The sequence below is a fragment of the Zingiber officinale genome, chromosome 2A, assembly GCF_018446385.1.
Source record: "Zingiber officinale cultivar Zhangliang chromosome 2A, Zo_v1.1, whole genome shotgun sequence".
Lineage (NCBI taxonomy): Eukaryota > Viridiplantae > Streptophyta > Magnoliopsida > Zingiberales > Zingiberaceae > Zingiber > Zingiber officinale.
Window position 1 is genome coordinate 170,436,550 of NC_055988.1, and position 21,082 is coordinate 170,457,631.

A 21,082-nucleotide genomic window follows, 5' to 3' on the forward strand; every position below is an offset into this window, starting at 1 on the left:
TTTTATGTTCTTCAATTTTTATTCAAGAAAAAAATCATGCAACGCGAGTGGAGATATATTACAGGAAAGATTTCATTCTAAATATTAATTTCTCTAGAAAAACATATATACTTATTATAAATTTGGGTATTTTAAAATAATTTAGCTTAAAGACGAAATTAAATTAAATTAAATTGATAATTATACCTCATTAAATTATTAAATTAAATTAAATTAAATTGATAATTATACCTCATTAAATTATTATTTATTTTTTTATTTAGATGTAATCGGATATAAAAAATGAGGTCGTTTAATGGTGACTGGATTCAACGTGCAGGCCACCCGGTGACGGCCCGACTGCGCTTCGTTTGCGCCGACCATCCTCCTTTCTTTTCCTTATTTAACCCGCGACAGCGAGGATGGCGAAGGTCGCGATGCCGTCTTCCCTCCTCCTTTCTCCCCCGTTTCTTCCTGCCACAAAGAAAATACTTCCTTTCCTTCTCCTGTACGCTTCCACCTTTCTTCCACTTCCTTCTTCCTTGTTCGCTCCTCTCTCTCTCTCTCTCTCTCTCTCCCTGATCTGTTAGGTATCTTTCTCTTCCAGAGAGGGATACAGCGACAGGAAGAGATACATAGAGATGCTGCAGAGAGCGGCTAGCAACGCGTACTCATGGTGGTGGGCGAGTCATATCCGGACAAAGCAGTCGAAATGGCTCGACAGCAACCTCCACGGTCAGTTTTTGATTCTCGCTCCGTTTTCTCTGATTGTTTGCTTTTCGTCGTGTTCTTTCCGTGGACCGACGCGCTATGCTTTATTGCTCCTTTTTTTCCCCCGGAAAGTTCAGATTTTATGATATTTATACTTGTTTTTTTTTTTACTGAATCGGACAAATTATGGGATGCGTCCGAAGATTTTTAGTAGGGCTTTCAATTTCTTTTTTTCAGTCAACGATTCAATCTTCAATGAACAATCGACAAGTTTACTTAATCTTTACTTAAAACATTACCCAAATAAAAGATCAATAAACATGTTTTTTTTTTCAATTGATTTGGGAGATTAGCAATACATAGAACATCATTTTGCTACTGCTTCGTGAAAGTATTTTTACAAGAAGTAACAATTCAGTTCAGATAATTATTTCATTGGAACGATCAGTATGATGAACTATCAGTATGAGAGTCTTAGTGTTTAATTTATTCATGGGGATCTCCACAATTCATGTCTCTGAAACTAAATTAGTGCTCGCAAACATTTTTGTTCTGAACAGTCTGTTTTCGTGCCTACTTTATATGTTAATAAATATGTGACCAATCTGTCATCCTACTTCTTCATTTTTCTTACAAATAAACTAATGCAGAAATGGAGGACATGGTGAAAAAAATGCTCAAGCTCATTGAAGCAGATGCCGATTCCTTTGCTAAGAGAGCAGAATTGTACTTTAAAAGGAGACCGGAGTTGATAGGTTTTGTCCAAGATGCATACAGGGCTTACAGAGCTTTGGCCGAAAGGTATGATCACATATCTGGAGAATTGCACAAGGCCAACCACACTATAGCAACTGCTTGCCCCGATCAAGTCCAGTATGCCATGCTTGAGGAGGAGGATAATCTTCCAAAAGCAATTATACCTATTGATCCAAGTAAAATTAACAAACCTCTAGTAGAAGGACTAATGAACAAAAGAAGAGAAAGTGAATCATCCATAAAGAAGCAACAGAAAAAGACTGATGTGCTTCAGATAAGTGAAGAAAAGGCCCGAGAGGAAATAGGTAAGCTCCAGAAAGAAATATTGGTTCTACAAACTGAGAAAGAATTCATCAAGAGTTCATATGAAAGTGGGATAGCCAAATATTGGGACATTGAAAAGAAAATCATGGATGCGCAAGAAAAAGTTTCCCAGTTGCAAGATGAGTTCAGTACCAGTGCAATCATTGAGGACAATGAGGCACGTTCTTTAATGACAGCTACGGCTCTTAAATCTTGTGAGGATGCCATGGTTAACTTGCAGGAACAGAGAAGGAAATCCCTGGAGCAAGTGAAAGTAGAGTCCGAAAGAATTAAGGTTGCTAATGAAAAGCTGAAGATTCTCAAAAGTGAGAATGGCCAACTGGAGGTGGAAAATGCAGAGATGTCCGGCAAAGCCACACAGATGAACTTTTCTTCTGAGAAAATTGAGGATGATGCTTTAAACAAGGCAAGGCTTGACTTACAGTCCATCTGTGAGAAAACTAAGATGCATTTTGAGACGATTCCTGAAAGTTCTGTGATTGAAATTGCTGAAAAGATTAATGAGCTTGCTAATAAAGTTTTCACATTGGAAATGACTGTTTCATCACAGTCCGCGCAAATTAATCAATTGACTTTGGAAAACAATGATCTTGATAGATCCCTTCAGAAATTGGAAGAGGAGAAAATGACTCTCATCAATGACTCAGATGCATTGTCTAAAAGGCTGAAGGAAGCTGAAGAAGAGTTAACCAAAGTTCAAGCGATTGAGAAAATTATCCATGATGAAGAATTCAGTTTCAGAGAAAACTTTGTAGAAACCTGTCACAATCTCAGCAATATTTCAGAGAAGCTGCAGTCTTTTAAAGCTACAGAAGATGGTTGGACTCAAGATGCATTCATAGAGGATGAATCTTCAACACTTAACACTGAACCAGAGCAACTATTTCAAGGTAATGAAATAACTGAAATTGATGTCATTAATGACGATTTGAAAGAGGAAATTCATGCAACTCAAGAACATGGAAATTGTCAGGAAGATGCTTCCCAAACTGAAGCAGGTTCTCAACTGAAGGGTGCTTTAGAAAAGACTGACGTAGCAACTGAAGCACTGGAAATTAACGGATTGGGGTCATCACAAATCAATTCTAGCGTGCATCTAATTATCAGTTCAGAAAGTTTGCTTGATGGAAAAGATCACACTCCTACCTTTTGTCATAACAGTCCTAGTGGTTTAGACAGTAATGAAGGGATTTTGCAGGTGGAGTACACACCAGTATTAACAAATAACGAAGAGATGAAGAAAAGACTCTCTGAAATGGAGGAAAAAAATGACCAACATATTCAAGATACAATGACTTCTTTGATAGCAGAACTGAAGAACGTCATTGTAGTGAAAGATGAGGAGATACAGATGCTGCGTCAAAAGTTGGCCTCTCCAAAGACAAGTTCTGTTCTTACATTAAACTCGTGGCATGGCCAACAAAAGGTTGAAAACACATCTGACTCTTCGATGTGCCTACAGAACTATAAATCTCAAGATTCTGACACAGCTGATGTGCTAAACCCATCATCAAATAAAAGTGACTCAATTGCTGTGTCTACCGAAAAGGGCCTTGCTGAGAACATCGATGATGATCACATAAATGAGCAGGATAGTATTTCACCTATCGCAGAAAAGTTCAGAAGGGATATTGATACTCTGATTGAGAGAAATTTTGAATTTTGGCTAAGATTCAGTACATCATTTCATCACATGCAGGAGTTGAAATCCAAATATGAAGACCTACAAAATGATTTCAGTAAGCTGAATAAAAAGGCATTGGCTGAGGATAGCCCTTCAGCCAATCAGGATAGGAAATCTGAGTCAGCACCAGTAGCCACAAGACTGAGAGAATTGAAAATGGAACTTGGCGTATGGTTGGAAGAGAGTGCATTGTTGAGAGGTGAGCTGCAAAGTAGGATCTCAAGTCTTTCTGAATTGCAAGAGGAGATATCCACTGCTATGAATACCAAAATGGAATCTGTGGAAGTTTTGTTCGCTTCTTATGAAGCTGCAAAGTTTCATGGTGAGGTAATGAATATGAAACAGGAGAACACTAAAGCGATTGGTGAACTGCAGTTGGGGCAAGACCAAGTCAAGAAGCTTCAAGCTGAAATTGAGGATCAGTTGTCTAAATTGTGTGAAAATTTTGAACCTTTTCCTCCAGGCAGCCCTCATGATGACTTGGATAGTCCTCCAAGGGCTAGAGTACCCTTGCGCGTTTTCCTTTTTGGTGCCAAGCCTAAAAAGCCATCATTCTTTGAACGCATACAACCGGTGTTTCAGAAACAAAACATGAAGCTTAGAGTTGGACGCCGGTAAGTTGCTTAAGTTGTGTAAACTACTTTTTAGATAAAAAACTGCTCACATCTGTCTTATACTGAATCAACTTTTTGTTGAATTATCTCGACAGGTTTAAACAGCTTCAGCAATCAGAAGAGTAACTCGTTACTAGTTGCAAAGTAGTACAACTACTCCCCTTACGATGTGAAGAGGCTCGTCAAACATTTATTTTCTTGTTTGGAGAATGCCTTTGGTTTGCTTTATTCCTTTTCCTCTGCTGGCTCACTGGAAGAGCTTTTGTTAGTGAATTCCGTTGGCTAGCTTTGGAACCAAGAGCATTTTCTTGGCGAAAATTGTTTCTTGCTTTAAAATTGTTTCAGGTTTGAGTTGTGGTCATGCATGTAAAATAGGTGATGCCGATTCTTTGCAGAGAAATAAAACCTCATCTACTTTTTTTTTTTTTCAAACCCCAGATTCCTGTCTCCCAAATTGTGAGTGGAAAAGTAGTCAACAACTTGTATATTGTCGTCCATATTTAATCTTCTAGTAGTTTATTTCATAGTGTAATTGGAACTGATGCTGATTAGTCTTGATTATCACTTTGATTATTCCAGTAGGAAATTTCACTAACGCAGGTACGTCCTTTACAACTACTAGAACTTTTATTTTTTGATTCTTTCATCTTGGACTAAACAACAAAATGGTTTCTCCTAGTGCATCTACTGTGTGAAAAATACAAGGGCTTCTGCTTCAAATCATGTAGTTTCTTGTCGGCCTGAGAAAATGTTTAAAGTGTAATTCCAAAATATAATTTTATATATCAAAGTGCTTTTATTGTGCTTATTCCTCGCGTGAATAGGACGCCAAAGGGAAATACTTTTTGAGTTGTTTGAATAAGAAAGAATTATGCTTACGGGTAGAATTGCATGTCGAATTACAATTTTTTAGGATTATCTGATTATCTCAAGAATCCATGGTTGATGCTTCTCTCTTGGTACTTATAAATACATGCAGGAGTATACATTCCTTCACAAGCACTACAAAATTTTCTATCTGCTGTCACTACCGATCGTTAATTCCTCTTCTTATTCTTTTCTTTCTTTTTTTGTCAATCTCAAACCGAGTAAATGCTTGCTCTTCTAATGTTTCTCTTATCTGAACAGAAATTTGAGGAAAAGACGAGATGGGGAAGGAAAGCATCAGCAAAGGCTTGAATGGCTGGGGTTCTTATTCAGGCTATGGATATCCTCCGGCGACCGGAAATTGTTATAACCATAACGGTCATGGATACTACCCTCCAGCACCATCATACCCTCCTGCCGCATACCCCCCCTCGCATTATCCTCCTCCTTCCTATCCACCATCACACCAAGGTAATCGAAAAACAGAACTTCTGGATTGTAATTACCACAATCTAGAAGATCTCATTGTTAGAATTTTCATGGCCGATGTCACAGATGATTTTTATTTGACAGTACTGGTTCAGTCTTAAACTAATACATATCAAATGCCAGGACATGGATCTCGTGTGGGGGCAGCGTTAGCCACCGCCGCCGCTGCTTATGGAGTTCACCGCATAGCTCATGGTTCTCACCATGGTGGCCATGGCTATGGAGCATACGCGGGGCATATGCCCGGTGGCCACTACGGCAAGTTTAAGCATGGCAAGTTCGGAAAGCACAAGCACGGCATGTTTGGAGGCAAGTTTAAGAAATGGAAGTGATACTAACTGAGACTAAAGATGAGATGATCATATATCGCAATATTCTTCTTTCTGGCTTCAGTCACAGTAGTGGCTCTATGGCATAGATATTTCAATATGTATTTGTTGCTTTGGAATACTTAATGACTGAATAATATATAATTATAATATTGTATTTAGTAATTTAGTTACTTGTTCATGCAAATTTATACGCTCAACTAATTATATTATTTGAGTTAAAACAACAGTAAATTATAGAAAAATCTCCAATCACAAATTTAATTTTGCATGTAATCTTTAATCATAAAAAATTTTATTTGCTTCAATTCTCTCATACAAATATTGTTATCTAATTGTTCTTTGATTTTTTAGGTATAAAAGATCAAAAAATGAGTATAATTCCTATTAAATTCAGTATTTTAAATTAGAATTGAGTATATTTTTTTATTAAATTGAGTATGATTTTTTTTTCTGTTTAATATAATTTTTCCTAAATTTAATATCATTTAAAGAAAATCTAGTATATTTTTTATCTAATTAAGTACCATTTAAAAAAGATGTAGTATATTTTTGATCCAATTGAGGTGAAAAAAGAATCATATTTAATTTAATAGAAAATATATTATATTTTAATTTAATATACTTAATTTAAAAAGAATTATACTCATTTTTAGATTTTTTATATATAAAAATATCAAGACAATTAAATAAATATGTTTGACTAGAGAATGGAAATAAAATTTTTTATTAATAAGAACTGCATATAAAATTTTATTTATCAATAGAGGCGGCATGTAAATTGTTAATTATTTTTTCAACTAGAATCAGCCGACGGTCAAGATTAATCTGATAATCAATCTCCACCTTCCCCTCCAACGCACGGCCGGGATCTACCCAGTTCATAACCGTTTCGAAGCGTACCGTTACCTTGCGATAACGAACCAATCGGGTCGGGTTGGAAGATTAACGGACCCAGTGTAGGATCCTCTTCCCACACCCACAGGCCACCACTCGCTACTGCCTCTCCTTCCTCGAGACAACACGCACAAATCCGTCGCCTCTCCCTTCCTTATTCTCACCGCCCCACCTCTCTCTCTCTCTCCCTTCGGCTCGTTCTCGCTTTCTCCCTCGCTAGGGTTTCCTCTTCCGCGTCCCTAACTCCGAATTTTCTGCATCGGCTCGTAATCCAATCCTCGCGCTTGCCTCGTCTCCTCTCTTCGCGGTACGTTCGTCCTCTCCTCCCATTCCCCGTCGCCTCCTCGAGTGCTCCTTATTTTTATTGTCCCTGTCTTTAAGGTTTCGATTTCGTTCGTTTCGTGTTTTGTTTGATCGACTTCGGCTTGTTTTGGTTGTTCCAGGCGATTTTGCTTTTGCGGGAAGGTGAAAGGTTGTTTCTTCTAAAGGGTGATAGATAAATGGCGATTTTGAAGAATGCCTCTAGGGTTTTGAGGACGGGCGGTGGTTCCCCGCCTCAGAGTGCGTCGAGCCAGGAGGAATACGGAGAGCTTTGTGCAGGGATCGGCAAGTCGGAGTCGTACGCTTCGGAGGCTTCTTATGTGGACTCCGGCATGGAGACGGACGAGTGTGATCGGTTAGAACTCGGCGATCCCGGAGCTCAATTGTGCCAAGTGGGGAACCAGAGCTTTTTCGTCCCGCTTGAGCTCTTTGATCTCCCCGACCTGGGTTCCATCTTGTCATTGGAGACGTGGAATGAGTATCTCACGGAGGAGGAGCGCTTTGCCCTGTCTGGGTACCTTCCAGACATGGATCAGGAGACCTTTGGGATTACCCTCAAGGAGCTGTTTTCTGGGGAAAATTTTCACTTTGGTAGCCCGCCCATTACTCTTTTCAGTCAGTTGAAAGGTGGGTTATGTGACCCGAATATCATTCTTTATCGCCGTGGATTGGTTTCCTTGCAATGGCGTGATCACTACCATTGCCTGCACAGCTATCAAAATTCTATGGTGAGGAGTCTTGTCAGCCTGAAGGATGCATTTCAAAGTTGTGCTGGTTATTCTATTCAAGAAAGAATTCAGTTTCTGAATACAGTGAAGAGACAGAGGCCTCTTGAGAGGAATGAGGATGTTAGTTTTGAAACAAATTCAGAGGAAGTAAATATGGATCACCTCTACTCAAGTTACAGCTCTAAGGCCTCTCGTCAATTTCTGAAGCCTTCAACTGACATTAAGCTTCGCGATATTGGCATGGGCAGGGAGCCTGTGATATTTGGTAAAGGGAAAACAAAAGGAGTTTTGAAGGTTACTACTTCTAAGTTTCCAGCACAGGAAAGTGCATCTTCTGCACATTCTTCATCTTTGAAGTATGGAATGTCCTCAAAATATAAAGCGAAAATTCCACAGTTGCCTGTCACTGCGAAGGATAAATATACAGGGTTTCATTTGGAATCTCCTCCAAAAACTATGCATTATACTGGTGAAGATCAAGATGACATGGAGGAAGAGTATGTGATTCCACCAAAAGACTGGAAATCTGGACACAGAAGCATTGCAACTAGTAGTTTATTTAGAATAGGAAAGAATGAGAAATCAGCGAAAAGACATGATGCGAACATATATAGTGATGAAGAGCCTGCAGACTACAGTAGTTTCAGCCATTCTTGGAGGAAAAATGGAAATGCACATCATATGGTAACTATTGCTTCTTATGGTGATGAATCTCCTGAAAAGGCAAACAAGGCTAGAAATTTTGAGAGAGAATTGTCGCCTTCTACCACAGGTGAAACTCAAAACCTTATGATGAGTCGTCTCATGAGGCAAAATAAGTTCCATGAGGATTCAATTTTACCAGATCATTTCCTGAAACTGGATGGTTTGAACCACAGAGCTACTAAATGGAATATCAAGCATGAATATGGAACTGGAGACGATGGAGTTGATTATAATTTGAAATCCAAATCTTTCAGAACTTTTCCAACACAGACCAATGATGTTTATCTCCACAATGATCATAGAATCAGAAACTCACATAGGAAGATGAAAAATAATTTGAATGAAGTTGAGGATATGAGCATGAACTACTCGAGAATCACTACTATGGCTGCTCAGAGTGAGGAGACAGAATCTGAAACATCTGACCAGGTCGGGAATGGTGGGAGTACCAATCCTATGATCAGAAATTTGAGGTTTCGAGGTGCTGACACTGAACCTGGTCATTCTTCTATTGTTAAATCAACCTATGACTATGAAAAGCATGATGAACTCATTGATGAAGATAGAAAATGTCCTTCCACCTTTCCTGATGTTGATAGGCATGTTTATACACCAGATATTGATTCATATTCTGTGAAAATAAAATGTTCAAAATCGGTGAAGAAGGGCATAAGGCAAGACACAAGTGAGAAGTTGAAAGATGCTGAGAAGAAGCACACAAGGATGGTCAACATGGATCATTCTTCACAGCAATCATTTTATGCGGTTGATTACAGAGGTGGGATGATGGATGAACATTTGGATAACTTGGATGAAATTTCAAAGTTACAAGGCAGTAATAGCAAAGCTAATAGATTAGGGAATACAGCCCAATTCTCTGATTCTCAGTCCATGCATGCTAATTCTGAAACATCAGGGCTTCCCCTAAAAGGTTGTAATTCTGCATCAAAGAAACCTAAATGGAAGGTTAATAATGGTCATTACCCAGATGAGCCAGATGATTCCCTTTATTTGAAAAAACCCAGTGCAAAGCAGCAGAAGGGTAAAAGGAAAGTAGTCGCAGAAACTGACACTTTGACTGCAGTAAGTTCTGATCTGGGTACATCTAAAAAGGATGCAGAAGATGTAGAACCTAAGCCAAAATTACAGAAGAAGCCATTCACTCTTATCACACCAACTATTCACACTGGTTTCTCATTTTCCATAGTCCATCTACTTTCAGCTGTTCGAAAGGCAATGATTACTCATCAGATGGATGATTCCACATTTAATGATGCTCATCTTCAGAACAGAAACTGCAGCACAATACAAATTACAAAAGAGCTGAATGAGATGGGCCTAATAGAAAATAACAAGCACCTTGCTCATTCTGTCGAGGCTATGGTTAACCAAGCCTGTTTTCCTTCTCTTGCTTTTCAAGAGATTGTTGAGCGAGTAAGATCAAACCCTGGAGATCCATGCATCCTTGAAACACGGGAACCACTTCAAGATTTAGTCCGAGGAGCTTTAAAGATATTTTCATCTAAGACAGCACCTTTAGGAGTCAAGGGTTGGAAGCCCCTAATATTACATGACAAGTTAAATAAAAGTTGGTTATGGACAGGCCCCATTTCTTCTGGTTTGCCGGACAATGAAAATGCAGAAGAGGAAATTTCTTCAGAAGCATGGGGAATTCCATACAAGATGCTTGTAAAGTTGGTTGATGCTTTTGCTAATTGGCTCAAGAGTAGCCAGGAGACCCTCCAGCAGATTGGGAGCCTCCCTCCTCCTCCTACTTCATTGCTTTCTAACTTGGATGAGAAGGAGAGGTTCAAAGATCTGAGAGCTCAAAAGAGTCTAAACACTATTGGTTCAAGTTCAACTGAGGTAAGAGCATACTTCCGCAGAGAGGAATTTTTAAGGTACTCAGTTCCAGATCGGGCCTTTTCCTACACAGCTGCTGATGGTAGAAAATCAATTGTTGCTCCATTGAAGAGAGGGGGTGGAAAGCCAACATCAAAGGCAAGGGATCATTTCATGCTTAAACCTGATCGACCACCTCATGTTACTATTCTTTGTCTTGTTCGAGATGCAGCTGCCAGGTTGCCTGGTAGTATTGGAACTAGGGCAGATGTTTGTACTCTGCTAAGGGACTCACAATATGTTGTTGAAAATGTTTCTGATACACAAGTGACTCAAATAGTGAGTGGGGCTCTAGATCGGTTGCATTATGAGCGCGATCCTTGTGTACAATTTGATAGCGAAAGAAAATTGTGGGTTTATCTTCATAGAGAGAGGGAAGAGGAAGATTTTGAGGATGATGGAACCTCATCAACTAAGAAGTGGAAAAGGCAGAGGAAAGATCTTGAAATTGGTAATGATGTTGACACTGGTTCCTTGGCTGTTTGTGACTTTTCCACTGGCCTGGACCATGATCACAACCTAAATGTTGGAACAACATCTTTTGGATCAGGAGAAATAGCTGAGCATCTTAATGAAGATATGGGAGTAAATGTAGAGAACTTTCATTCTCTTATGGACACAAACATTGTTAGTGAGGGCAATAGTAATTGGAATTCTCTGGGATTGAATCTATTAAATGAAAACAGGTTGGTATGTCAAAAGAACTCCACTGACGAGGATTACAATGATGAGACATTTTGTCAAGAGAGGCCAGTTCAGTTGCATTATGACCACATTATGAATAAAAGATTATACTAGATACAAGCTTGTTTATGTTGCAGAGTTACTCAGGTAATTCTCATGTTCATCTTCGGTTTTTTAAGTGTCATTTTTTTAATCCAGCAGTAAGCAGTATACCTTTAGTTTCTGCTCACATAAATTATGCTACTTAGCTGCGACTTGTCATTGTTTTACCGTATTTTGATTTGTTCATGCTAAAAGATCTGCTATCCTAATTTAACTTCATTTTTTTTCTTGTTTCTTTTCCTGCTGAATATTGTTTATTTGAATGTGTTTTGAAAATCAAGTTAAAGTATATTTGGATCTATTATTGTATTATCTTTCCAAATTGTCACTTGATATGACTTTGTAACACCCTTTATTGAAGTGAAGTGAGAATCCTATTCGGTATGCCATACAAGTCAGTTAATTTGACTGAATACATATTTGTTGTCTTAAAGTTTATTGATATGGTTGAAGTTTGCTATGAGTTTAGTTCCTACTGAAAGATAAGTAGTTTATGCTTGCTCATAGTTGGAATTTCCTTTGTTTTGTGCAAGAACTTGGTAGTCTTGCTGGTACGGCAGCAGAATAAATCGATAAAGTGTATGTTATTCATTCTTGATGATAGTAGTAGTTTTCATATTCACTGGCCTATGCAAACGCAATTGAATCATTGTACTCTGTTGTATGTCTTGCTAAACTCTGAGCCATGGATTCTTGAAGTAGAAATTTTGCCAGAGGCTGGTATTTCACAAATAGGTTGGTTATCTGGCCCTCTGGTATTGCTGGAGTCTAACAATCAGTATTGTAGCTCTAAGATGTTCAAACAAAAACTCATATCAACTAGGGATAGTGTAGATTTGTAGAACCAATATAAAGACGAGCGAAATTGGTACACTTATGTGTAGGGGCAAATGGTATACATAAGCGCTAGGAGCCATGACTATTTATAGGCTTAGTCAAGAGCAGGATTTATTGTTTCTAGTCTATGCCTGCAAACCTGTATCGTGTCAAGAAGATATCTAAGCTTTCATTGATAATGTGGTAACAGTTTGCAGTTTGTACAGTTTGGTCCGGATTATTGCATGTCTCTTTTACCCGTTGCCTAGGTATTTGTTTTGCAAGATAGAATGGGAGTTGTTTTACGTAGGCAAATGTGCTAAACATGAGCATCGAGATAGTTCATCACTTAAATTGCTAGAACATACTCGATAAGTTTTTTTTAAAAAAAGTATTTTTCAATTCAGATGTTATTCAAGCATTCTCTAAAAATCTTAGAGGTCACTAACACGCTCATAATTCATGTTTCCTGTGCAGGCAGGTCCGACCGTCCAAGATGTGACACATCACATACGGCCCTGTTATTGAGGCATGTTTTGTTTGCAGCATGAAAAGAGCCAATTGAATTTCACACTGAGTCTCATGTTCAAGCTCAAGGTGTGTTGGTGTACATATATTTCTTTTTTCCTTCATTTGTGACGTGTTAGCCAAAATGGCTAACGCTTTAGTTAGGAGTCATAACAACTTTTCCTGTGTTAATAAACATGGAGTGTACAGATGAGGTATTTATCCGTTACTGACCCATTCCATTCTTTTTCACTGTTTGAAATCTTACTTTCAAAACTGCGTATATCTTTGAATTGCTCGGTTGTTGAATGTTGATAAATGATATGAATTTTATTGCTTCAAAGTACATTTCGTAAGCACATTGTATTTTTTGTCAATAAGCATCTCTGTGAAGCAAGAAATCCTGGTAAAGATAGGAATGAACAGACCAACACAACGTGCAGACAAGTGGTAGATAAAATGATACAAAGACGGACAACACTGGTATTTAGCGTACAATTCAACAAGGAACGAACCGAGGGAAAAAAAAACTAGAACCTGTATGGATTTTTTGTACTTTATGCTATCATGCTCTAGAATAAACTGCCCCATAGTTTGTTCAGAAATCTCTATAATACCTTGACAAATCAGGCAAAGAATGAAACAGAGAGGATATGAATGACTAAACGCCTCATCAATTATACTATGTACAGCATTGCCAACTACATCCTATATACCGTCACTGGCTTCAATTTTTTGGGCTTTAAACTCTTAACTGAGCCGCGTGCATTGTCTTAAATCCTCATTTATCTCCTTGGGAGCAGATTTTTCTGCCCAAAATGATTGCAGTAGTTCTTCAAATGCGGGAGTTCTGAGCTCCTCAATGAATGCGATACCTGGCAGATTAATTGATCGCCTCCTTGGCGTGGAACATGATGGCATATCCACCTGACCAAAATCTTGAGTGAGACAGGCATGGGCAAAAAAGAAAAAAAAACCAATGCACCCGACTTGGACTGGCAGAAAACAAATCCTACCATGTATTCTTCTTCAAAGCATTTTCCTGTGTTTTCTGTGATCTCCACAATCTTGTGGCAATGCCCGCTCCTCAGTTCCCTTAGCTCCTCGCGGCATGATAAAAGCATGGAATTAACGTCTTCACATGCTTCATGATCGAGTTTCAGTGAACCTGAAAACAAAATCTTCAATAAACTTTGGCTATCCGAAGTTTTTAAATCATGCAACAAAAAGAAAAAACAAAACTAAAGGTTTTATGCAGAAGTAATGGTTACATTCAATTGAGGAATGAAGATCCTTGTTTGCAGTCTCTACATCTTCAAGTGTTGCTGAGGCAGCCATGGACAATTGACCGTGTATTCGTTGGTTGGCTTCAAGCCCATTCCTGTATAAAATTACCCAAAACCAAATGAAATGATGAGCAGATATGGTGGTGGTAATTAGCTACAGATAAACTGTTAATAAATTACCTGAGTATAGAATCTAGTGATGTCATGTTTCCTTTATCAAGGTTTAGCAAAGAACTTTGAGCCAATTTCCATTGCTTTGAACTCAATTTTGCCTTCTCCATGCTTTGATAACCAACATGAATGTCATGTCGCTAATTTGATTTAGATGATAGTAATTAATGCCAAAATAGAAATATATTTCAATTTATTACCAGTTCCTAAAACCATCATCTAATTCAAGCTTTCCAGTTTCAATAGCCGCAATGTCCTCCACATAATGAGCTTCAGTGTCTTCCATATGAGTTTTCCATTGTTCTTTCACCGATGAAGAAGAATTATGAGCAGTCGACATTTCCTCTTCGAGACAACTTGTTCTCTGCGCAGCACTTCCACGAAGATTATCAACTGCTGCTTGAACCTGAACAACATAGTCAGAAGTTAAATCAATGAAGATTGCCGCCAGACTAAATTTTAATAGAGATCTCACTACTAATATTAGACTCTGTTGAGAGTCTTATGCTAATTTACAGGAATTGAATGGTTAATTCGTTCAAGTGGTTTCATGAGCTAATTGTATTACAATTAGGTTCAAAAGTTTCAAACAAGGACAGCACACATTTTTTTTTTCTTTAATGAAAATGGTGTTCCATACCAGCATTGTCTTTCGGGCACTTGAGCTTGCAAGCATCTCTGCTACTTTTTCAAGCATTTGTTTTTCCTCATTAGCAGCGCATTCCTGTAAGAAAAGCTAGTAAGCAAGTACAGGAAAAAGAAATCTGTTCACTTCAATCGATCAAATAATGAAAGAACGGGATCACAGACCTCAAATTTCTTCTCAAGCTCCAAGAGTTGCTTGTCTTGCATAGTTTGTGATTCATTAAAAATCTTAGTCAGTGATGAAGCATGAATATCAAGGGTGTCAAAAAAGTTCGATGCAATTCTTGAAATAGCCCTTGTTGCCTCCACAGCTCTGAGATGGGCCTTTTGTTTCACAAGAAAAAGGGATCAATCAAAAATTGAATTCCAAGAATTGCTTCACTAACTCTCTTATTGGTTAAAGCAAACTACCTCACGCTGCTGTTGTGCAAATACCACTAACTTATCCTCTTGTTCGGAGAGGCTCACTTGCAGTTCATGAAGGAGCTGATCAGCCTCCAAAGAAATGCCTTTGAAGCACTGCAAAACAACCGAATAATAAGGCGGAACACACTTGAACAATCATAACCACATAGTAAAAGCCTTACGTCCTCAAGGGTAGAAGAGTGCATTTGCACTTGAGAATTTAATATTCCAAATGTTGAGAGCGAATTTTTGTCAAGTTCACCAGACAATTCATCCAAAGCTTTGATTCCAGAACCGTACAGGGCCTTCAGCCTTTCAACATGACCTCGGACTCCCTTGGTGGCCTGTTACATGCTTTCTTAAGTCTTAACTATAAGATTAACATACCCAACAACACCAAATTATCATATATTACTTCTTTTTTTTTTTTGTGGAAAAAAAAACTAAAGCATCAAGATTGTAGATACCTCAGCCTTTATAGAGACAAATATTTGCATGTCTTCTCCCACTCCTTTAAGTTGGGTCTCCTGCTGCATCACGGAAACTGAGACAGTTTTATGCAAAATCTCCAGCTGCTGGGTCAATTGCGACTGAAATTTCTGGACGAGTATCCTATTTCCATCTTCTATCTTATCTTTCCTCTCTACAACCAATTTCACAGACCATGAACGCTGAATAGCATTTCAGTTCCACTCCAGATGAATAATAAAAATAAAAAAGAAACAGAACGAACCTATTTTAGAAAATAATCCAGAGATATCCACAGTCGCACTTTCTAGCTCTGACCGAAGTTCATGTGCACGCTCAACGAGTAATTTTTCTGTAGGAAGATATATCTAAATTATTTACTACTGTTGGAAATGAGACCTTCTAGCTTTGCTTATATGAACATAAGCAAATTGTTGCTGTCAGACCAAGGTATTCACTCGATAACTACAGATTGTCATTGATGTCACATTACCTTGTCAAGCTGTTGACAACACATACTCAGATGAAAAACATTAATTCATATGACAAGGATTTCTGGTACTTTAGCCTAACATCATAAAGTACAACTAAACTCTTAGTAAAAGAGTCCACCTGTTTCAGTTATTGATATCCAGAAGGCATACTATCCTCACCTGATTGGAGAAGATTTGAGATAAAAAATTCCTTTTCTTTTATCTTTGAAGTTGCCTGTCTATATCTTTCTTCTATGTCGAACAGTGAATGCTCAGTTTCTTCCAGTTTTTTCTGCAGAAAACGAGAAGCTAAAAATTAACAGCTAACCAGAAATTGAAGCCATTTGTTGCAAAGATTAGAAAGTACCTCACCTGAGTTTGCTTAAGGTTCTCACTTAATTCTGCATTGAGCAATTGCTGACTATTATAAAGTTCTTGAAGCCCAACTAGTTTCTGATTAAAACATATCAGACCAAATTAAAGAATCTATTGAAGACTATGAGAAGAGGTAATGTTATCGAAGATATAACTATTAACCTTGTCTTTTAAATCTAAATCAAGCTCCAAATGCTCTATTTTCTCGGCCATGGCCTGCAGGACAAATAATTCAGCACATAATGTTAACAGATTTGCATCCGTACAAAAATGTTAAGATGAATTAGATGTAACCATTTTGAGTTTGGGAGATCACATAAACCTCATCCAACTCCAAATTATATATTTAAGTCACATTATTAATCTAATGCGACAACTTTAAATAGGTAAATAAAAAAACTAAAATCAAAACAAATAAACCTTGCTTTTATCCATAGAAATTTCTGAAAAATATTTAATTATGTCGTCTTTTAAATTAGGCCTAAAATGGAGAATTTAGGCTTAAAAGAAGATAGATTGTATATCCATAGTCAAAATACAACCTTCTTCTCAGCTTCTTCCAGCAAGAATCGATCCTTTGGGATGTAAATGCCGTTCTTCTCTCTTGCAGCAAATACCTCTGTTGGACAATAATGATGCAACAGAAAAGGTCAACAAATTTACATGTTGCTGCATCAACTAAATAATTTATTTAATAATCCGCATACTATCAACTAGTTGACTTTACATTTTAACCCTTTTTATCCACATACAGATCCTTGTTAATCCACATACAAATCATTTTTTTTTTTTGGAAAGAATTTGGTCTCACTCTACCAGCATATTTTAAGCCTAGCTGATGCAAGTATTAAATTTCTGCACTTAGATAAGTAAATAAATAAGAGTTAGAAATCTGATAAAAATTGACATATATTAAAAGGCCAAATGACTTGAGAGTTAGTGACGAGTCTTGGGATGAGAAATTTGTTTCAAGTAAACTACATATTCCTTTTAGCTTACTTTATTATTTTTAATTGAATCTTACATATCACGATTCAGGGGAGTGTTATATATAAATAGCAAAACTGAAAGAGCAGTGACTCCAAGATGCTAGGATTACTAGAGAATAAATGAAACCTTGTTTAAGACGGTCAATTTCTGTGTACAAGTCCTTGATCACAGCAGATTTCAACATTTTTTGGTTAACCTGTAATAAAAAAAATAACAGGCGCTAAGTTATTACTTATGAAGATCGATTGGCCTAATATTCACAAATAAACTAAAATACCTCAGGTCTGTTCTTTATATTTTTTGCCCTGTGTGCATAGTCTAAGGTACTGAGTGTCTCTTCCAAACAATGGATGGAAGGCGATATGGTGGCAATGATGCAGGTTTTTGTCTTGCCTCCCAGAGAGTCTCTTAGCAATCTTGTTAATTTGCTGTCTCTGAAACCAAGAAATACAGTAAGGGTGATTCATTTGATCGTTATGGGATATGTACGGAGAAAGTAAATTTAGTTGAAACTAATTTGATTTCACCTGTAAGGAATATGACCAGAGTGTTCAACAAGAGCATTAATAACACGACCAAGGGTGAGCAAACTTTTATTTATCTCTCCTGCCTCCCTTGCTCTACCCTGTAATAGTACGTTTTTTTATGGTCAACACTAGCCAAAAATTCAGTTAATTATGCATAACAAAAGATTCAAAAAGAAAACTTCAGAAGAGGAAGTGAATTTGCTAATCCACCCACCATCAATATGAATGAAACAAAATTATGATATGGAAATGAAGAGAGGATTTGTCAATAATTTAACATATACTGAAAGGCAGTTAGTCAATATGTCTATTACTTACGGAGAACTAAAAAAAAACGAAGTGTATTACTCACGTCTCTGGCACCAGATCTGGAAATATTCTCTGAACCAGCAAGATCCACAAGATTAAGCTTTCCACATTTAATCATCTCTTCTCCTTCATGAGTGTATTCCTTAATGTGAATTGTGATGGAAAATATTGAGTGAGATCTACTGCTTTGCTTGTTGAGTAGAGTTTCTGCAGTACGCCTTTTTGTTGATCCTTTATCTAAAATTTTGTAGATTTCACTAGCGGTATACACCACCTCTTCTTCTAGCCCTCTAACAAAGACACCTCCCTTCCCATCTTCCATGAGAGCAATAGGCTTCTTGGATTTGTCATCAGAAAATTTAGAGTCATCTAACGTCAAAAGATCAGTTATCTCCTCATTGTATAGTTCAAGAAATGTCACTTTCATGCTGTATTCAGCACACTGAGCTTCAAGTATGTTGAATATCTGCCGAACTGCTCTAGGGATAACTCCGGCATCACTTGGGAACTCGCCATTCTACAACAGTCAACTAGTCATAAACAAATGGATCTGCTAGCTCAAGCTACATCTGGAGAGGAAAAAAAACCCACCTTTGCCTTGCTTCCTCCTTCCATGGTGTACGTTTTACCTGTACCAGTTTGCCCGTAAGCAAAAATTGTACAATTGTAGCCCTCAAGCACTTCATTAACTATTGGGGAAATAGCTTGGTCAAACAAATCCTTTTGCTTGGATGCCGGGCCGAAGACCTACATTTGATTATAGAATGCACTCTAATGATAAATAATATACCTAGAGAAGGAAGAATCAGAAATTGTATTGCATACATAGCTTGAAAAGAGAACCTTATCAAACACAAATGTCCTGTCTATTTGTTTGTTAGCAATATTCTGAACAGCTGCAACTTCTCTTCGGTACTCATTGCAGGATATGACTATGGGAGTGTTCATCCTCATCTCCTCCTCACTTAAAGGTCTGCAAAACGATCTGAATCAATGGAGGAGAAGACAAAACTAATAACACTTACATGAGTAGAAGGGCACAGTATATTTGACCCTACCTGCATCTAAGTATGACTTGAACATTTACCCCCTTTTCCTTGTCAAACTTGCCACTGGCATTCCCATTCCCCTCAGCCGACCGGAGATCTCTCCCAATTTTCTCAGTGGATCTTGGAGTATGGGAGGGTGAGACGGGAATCATCCCCTTCTTTTGCGAGCTATCCATTACTCAATAACCAGCTATGCCACCTACAGAACAAATCATTTACACTCTTAGATTCATTCGGAAACAATACTATGCATTTTGCTCAACCACATTCTCAACATCGCTTCATAAACAAAACCCTGATTCCGAGAAACAACTGAAGTTAACAATTACTTCGAACACAAGCCTAAGATCCACAGATCAGCAAGTCCCACCAGAAGCTTAAAGACGATAGATTAAATTCTTCCCCTTAGAAAAAAACAAAAAAAGAAAATCGGTTGTTTACTTCAATGAGAAGAAGCACCAAACACGATACAGCATTGATCAATACAGATTGCGGTCACACAAGCGCGAGGAGGCGGTAAGATTGAAGAAATCTCAAGGTCAGGAGAATTGGTACCAAGAAGATCGAATAAGGTGATGAAAGAGACCACCCAGCGGCCGAGAGATGGGCAATCAAGAAGCTCCACAAAAGACTTCCATTTCGCACGCACAAAACAACACATCAAAAGCTCAACTTTTTTTTTTTTTTTTTTGATACGAATCGTCGCAGAACAACATCGAAGCAGAAGAAGGAAATGAGTGGAAAGGCGCGATCGATCAAGGAACGGCGAAGCAGGCCGCTGCACTCACCAAAGTGAAGACTGAAGAGATGGAGATGAGATTGTACTTCTCGTCGTCGCTTCGTCTCCTTCGATTCCGTTCTGATTCGGCAGGATTTGCAGAATGCCAAACAAAGATCACGCAGAAACGGATCTAATTGGGCATGGCGATCGAAAGCAAGGAAAAAAATTGGAGATCTGACGAAGGAAATGTAGCAAGAAAAGGAAAGAAGCGTGCTGTTACTTGTACTGTGCGTGCGATCGAGTGTCTTTTTAATTTGAATTAAGATGGAGGTTTTAATTTACGGCGTGATCGAACCGCTTAAGCAAACCGGTTCAAGTAAGGTTTGTTTACTTCTTCCCTTTTCAAAATTTTCCAAATTAAACCGGTTCCATTAATAAACAAACCCTAACAACAGAAAACAATACACTTAAATCCCTTCAATAATTCAAGTAGAAAAGGCACGTGAGACATCTGCAAGTCCTACCTTCTAAATTTTACTATCCGACTCATCTTTCAAGTGACTGTTTCAATTCCAGATGAGTTTTTTACTAGTCATCTTGTTTCAATTCTAAGAAGTACAAATGACAGTCCACATAATGGTCCAACGATTCTAACACAATGATCTAACGATCCTAGTGGTTCAAATACGTTAGGTGAATTTCTCGCGCTCTCTAGATTTTGAATCTGGGTGCATGGAGAACCTCAAGATATACTTACCACTGCGAGTAATTAAGGTCTTCTTTCCCTCGTAGGACTCGGTTACAATATTGTTAAGAAAGGAATCCAAAGGCAACTTTGGCCATTGGAATGGCTCTAGTTCCTCATTAAACCTCTGCATATCTGCACTGCACTGCAGATCTTTTTTGGGGGGAAATTGTGGTCGAAGCATCATGAAACCGAGCACTGACAGTCAATGAGAGAACAACTGCTGTAAGTAATATCTTTACAGTTGGTTGGTTGTCTTTAATGATTGCGTCCATGAGCAGATGCAACTTACTTTACTTGGTGCCCACCCTGCACTGCACCAGTACTTTGGGAGCCATTCAATACTGCTAGCAATCACTGAGTCATTCATTTTACAGTATCGGATTGTGGCAATTACTAAGAAAAAGGGGGAGAAAAACTTCAGTCTGCACATGCATGTTTGCGAAACTGCACAGACCTGAAGCATGAAAGATTAACCGGCCCAAGGGGAGCCAAATCCAATT

General features: G+C 38.1%; 4 protein-coding genes across 5 annotated transcripts; 3 read left to right on the forward strand and 1 right to left on the reverse strand.

Moving 5' to 3' along the window:
* The first annotated feature begins 305 nt into the window (after nucleotides 1-305).
* Nucleotides 306-5,918, forward strand: LOC122043239 (protein NETWORKED 2D-like). 2 transcript variants are annotated; one of them, XM_042603769.1, is made up of 5 exons: nucleotides 306-714; nucleotides 1,341-4,068; nucleotides 4,164-5,104; nucleotides 5,197-5,406; nucleotides 5,548-5,918. In XM_042603769.1, the coding sequence occupies exons 1-3, from the start codon at nucleotides 621-623 to the stop codon at nucleotides 4,192-4,194; spliced, it is 2,853 nt and encodes a 950-aa protein (XP_042459703.1). In that variant the 5' UTR covers nucleotides 306-620; the 3' UTR covers nucleotides 4,195-5,104; nucleotides 5,197-5,406; nucleotides 5,548-5,918. The 2 variants fall into 2 exon arrangements, with proteins under 2 accessions (XP_042459703.1, XP_042459704.1); XM_042603770.1 differs by having other exon boundaries at nucleotides 4,164-4,245.
* LOC122044255 (glycine-rich protein A3-like) lies at nucleotides 5,217-5,756 on the forward strand. The gene is made up of 2 exons (XM_042604772.1): nucleotides 5,217-5,406; nucleotides 5,548-5,756. Exons 1-2 carry the CDS (start codon nucleotides 5,217-5,219, stop codon nucleotides 5,754-5,756), a joined length of 399 nt encoding a protein of 132 aa, XP_042460706.1.
* An 866-nt stretch (nucleotides 5,919-6,784) lies between the features above and the next one.
* LOC122043240 lies at nucleotides 6,785-12,667 on the forward strand. Its single transcript, XM_042603771.1, has 3 exons — nucleotides 6,785-6,957; nucleotides 7,094-11,137; nucleotides 12,386-12,667. Exon 2 carries the CDS (start codon nucleotides 7,151-7,153, stop codon nucleotides 11,102-11,104), a length of 3,954 nt encoding a protein of 1,317 aa, XP_042459705.1. The 5' UTR covers nucleotides 6,785-6,957; nucleotides 7,094-7,150; the 3' UTR covers nucleotides 11,105-11,137; nucleotides 12,386-12,667.
* Nucleotides 12,668-12,853: 186 nt separating this feature from the next.
* LOC122043241 (kinesin-like protein KIN-5A) lies at nucleotides 12,854-20,134 on the reverse strand. The gene is made up of 23 exons (XM_042603772.1): nucleotides 19,902-20,134; nucleotides 19,123-19,312; nucleotides 18,908-19,037; nucleotides 18,656-18,811; nucleotides 18,108-18,581; nucleotides 17,756-17,853; nucleotides 17,506-17,662; nucleotides 17,355-17,424; nucleotides 16,781-16,857; nucleotides 16,401-16,454; nucleotides 16,236-16,316; nucleotides 16,044-16,155; nucleotides 15,656-15,742; nucleotides 15,390-15,565; nucleotides 15,105-15,266; nucleotides 14,929-15,036; nucleotides 14,683-14,841; nucleotides 14,513-14,596; nucleotides 14,073-14,278; nucleotides 13,882-13,983; nucleotides 13,687-13,796; nucleotides 13,432-13,583; nucleotides 12,854-13,342 (listed from the first exon to the last, which is right to left on the reverse strand). The coding sequence occupies exons 2-23, from the start codon at nucleotides 19,287-19,289 to the stop codon at nucleotides 13,166-13,168; spliced, it is 3,099 nt and encodes a 1,032-aa protein (XP_042459706.1). The 5' UTR covers nucleotides 19,290-19,312; nucleotides 19,902-20,134; the 3' UTR covers nucleotides 12,854-13,165.
* Between the last annotated feature and the right edge of the window lie 948 nt (nucleotides 20,135-21,082).

Coding starts and splice junctions, on each gene's coding strand:
- LOC122043239 (XM_042603769.1), top strand. CDS start 621: ATGCTGCAGAGAGCGGCTAGCAACGCGTACTCATGGTGGTGGGCGAGT. Junction 715..1,340: donor GCTCGACAGCAACCTCCACG/GTCAGTTTTTGA, acceptor AAACTAATGCAG/AAATGGAGGACATGGTGAAA. Junction 4,069..4,163: donor AAGCTTAGAGTTGGACGCCG/GTAAGTTGCTTA, acceptor TTATCTCGACAG/GTTTAAACAGCTTCAGCAAT.
- LOC122044255 (XM_042604772.1), top strand. CDS start 5,217: ATGGGGAAGGAAAGCATCAGCAAAGGCTTGAATGGCTGGGGTTCTTAT. Junction 5,407..5,547: donor CTATCCACCATCACACCAAG/GTAATCGAAAAA, acceptor ATCAAATGCCAG/GACATGGATCTCGTGTGGGG.
- LOC122043240 (XM_042603771.1), top strand. CDS start 7,151: ATGGCGATTTTGAAGAATGCCTCTAGGGTTTTGAGGACGGGCGGTGGT.
- LOC122043241 (XM_042603772.1), bottom strand. CDS start 19,289: ATGGATAGCTCGCAAAAGAAGGGGATGATTCCCGTCTCACCCTCCCAT. Junction 16,455..16,780: donor TGGAAGAAGCTGAGAAGAAG/GTTGTATTTTGA, acceptor TTTGTCCTGCAG/GCCATGGCCGAGAAAATAGA. Junction 15,566..15,655: donor TGGATTATTTTCTAAAATAG/GTTCGTTCTGTT, acceptor AATTGGTTGTAG/AGAGGAAAGATAAGATAGAA.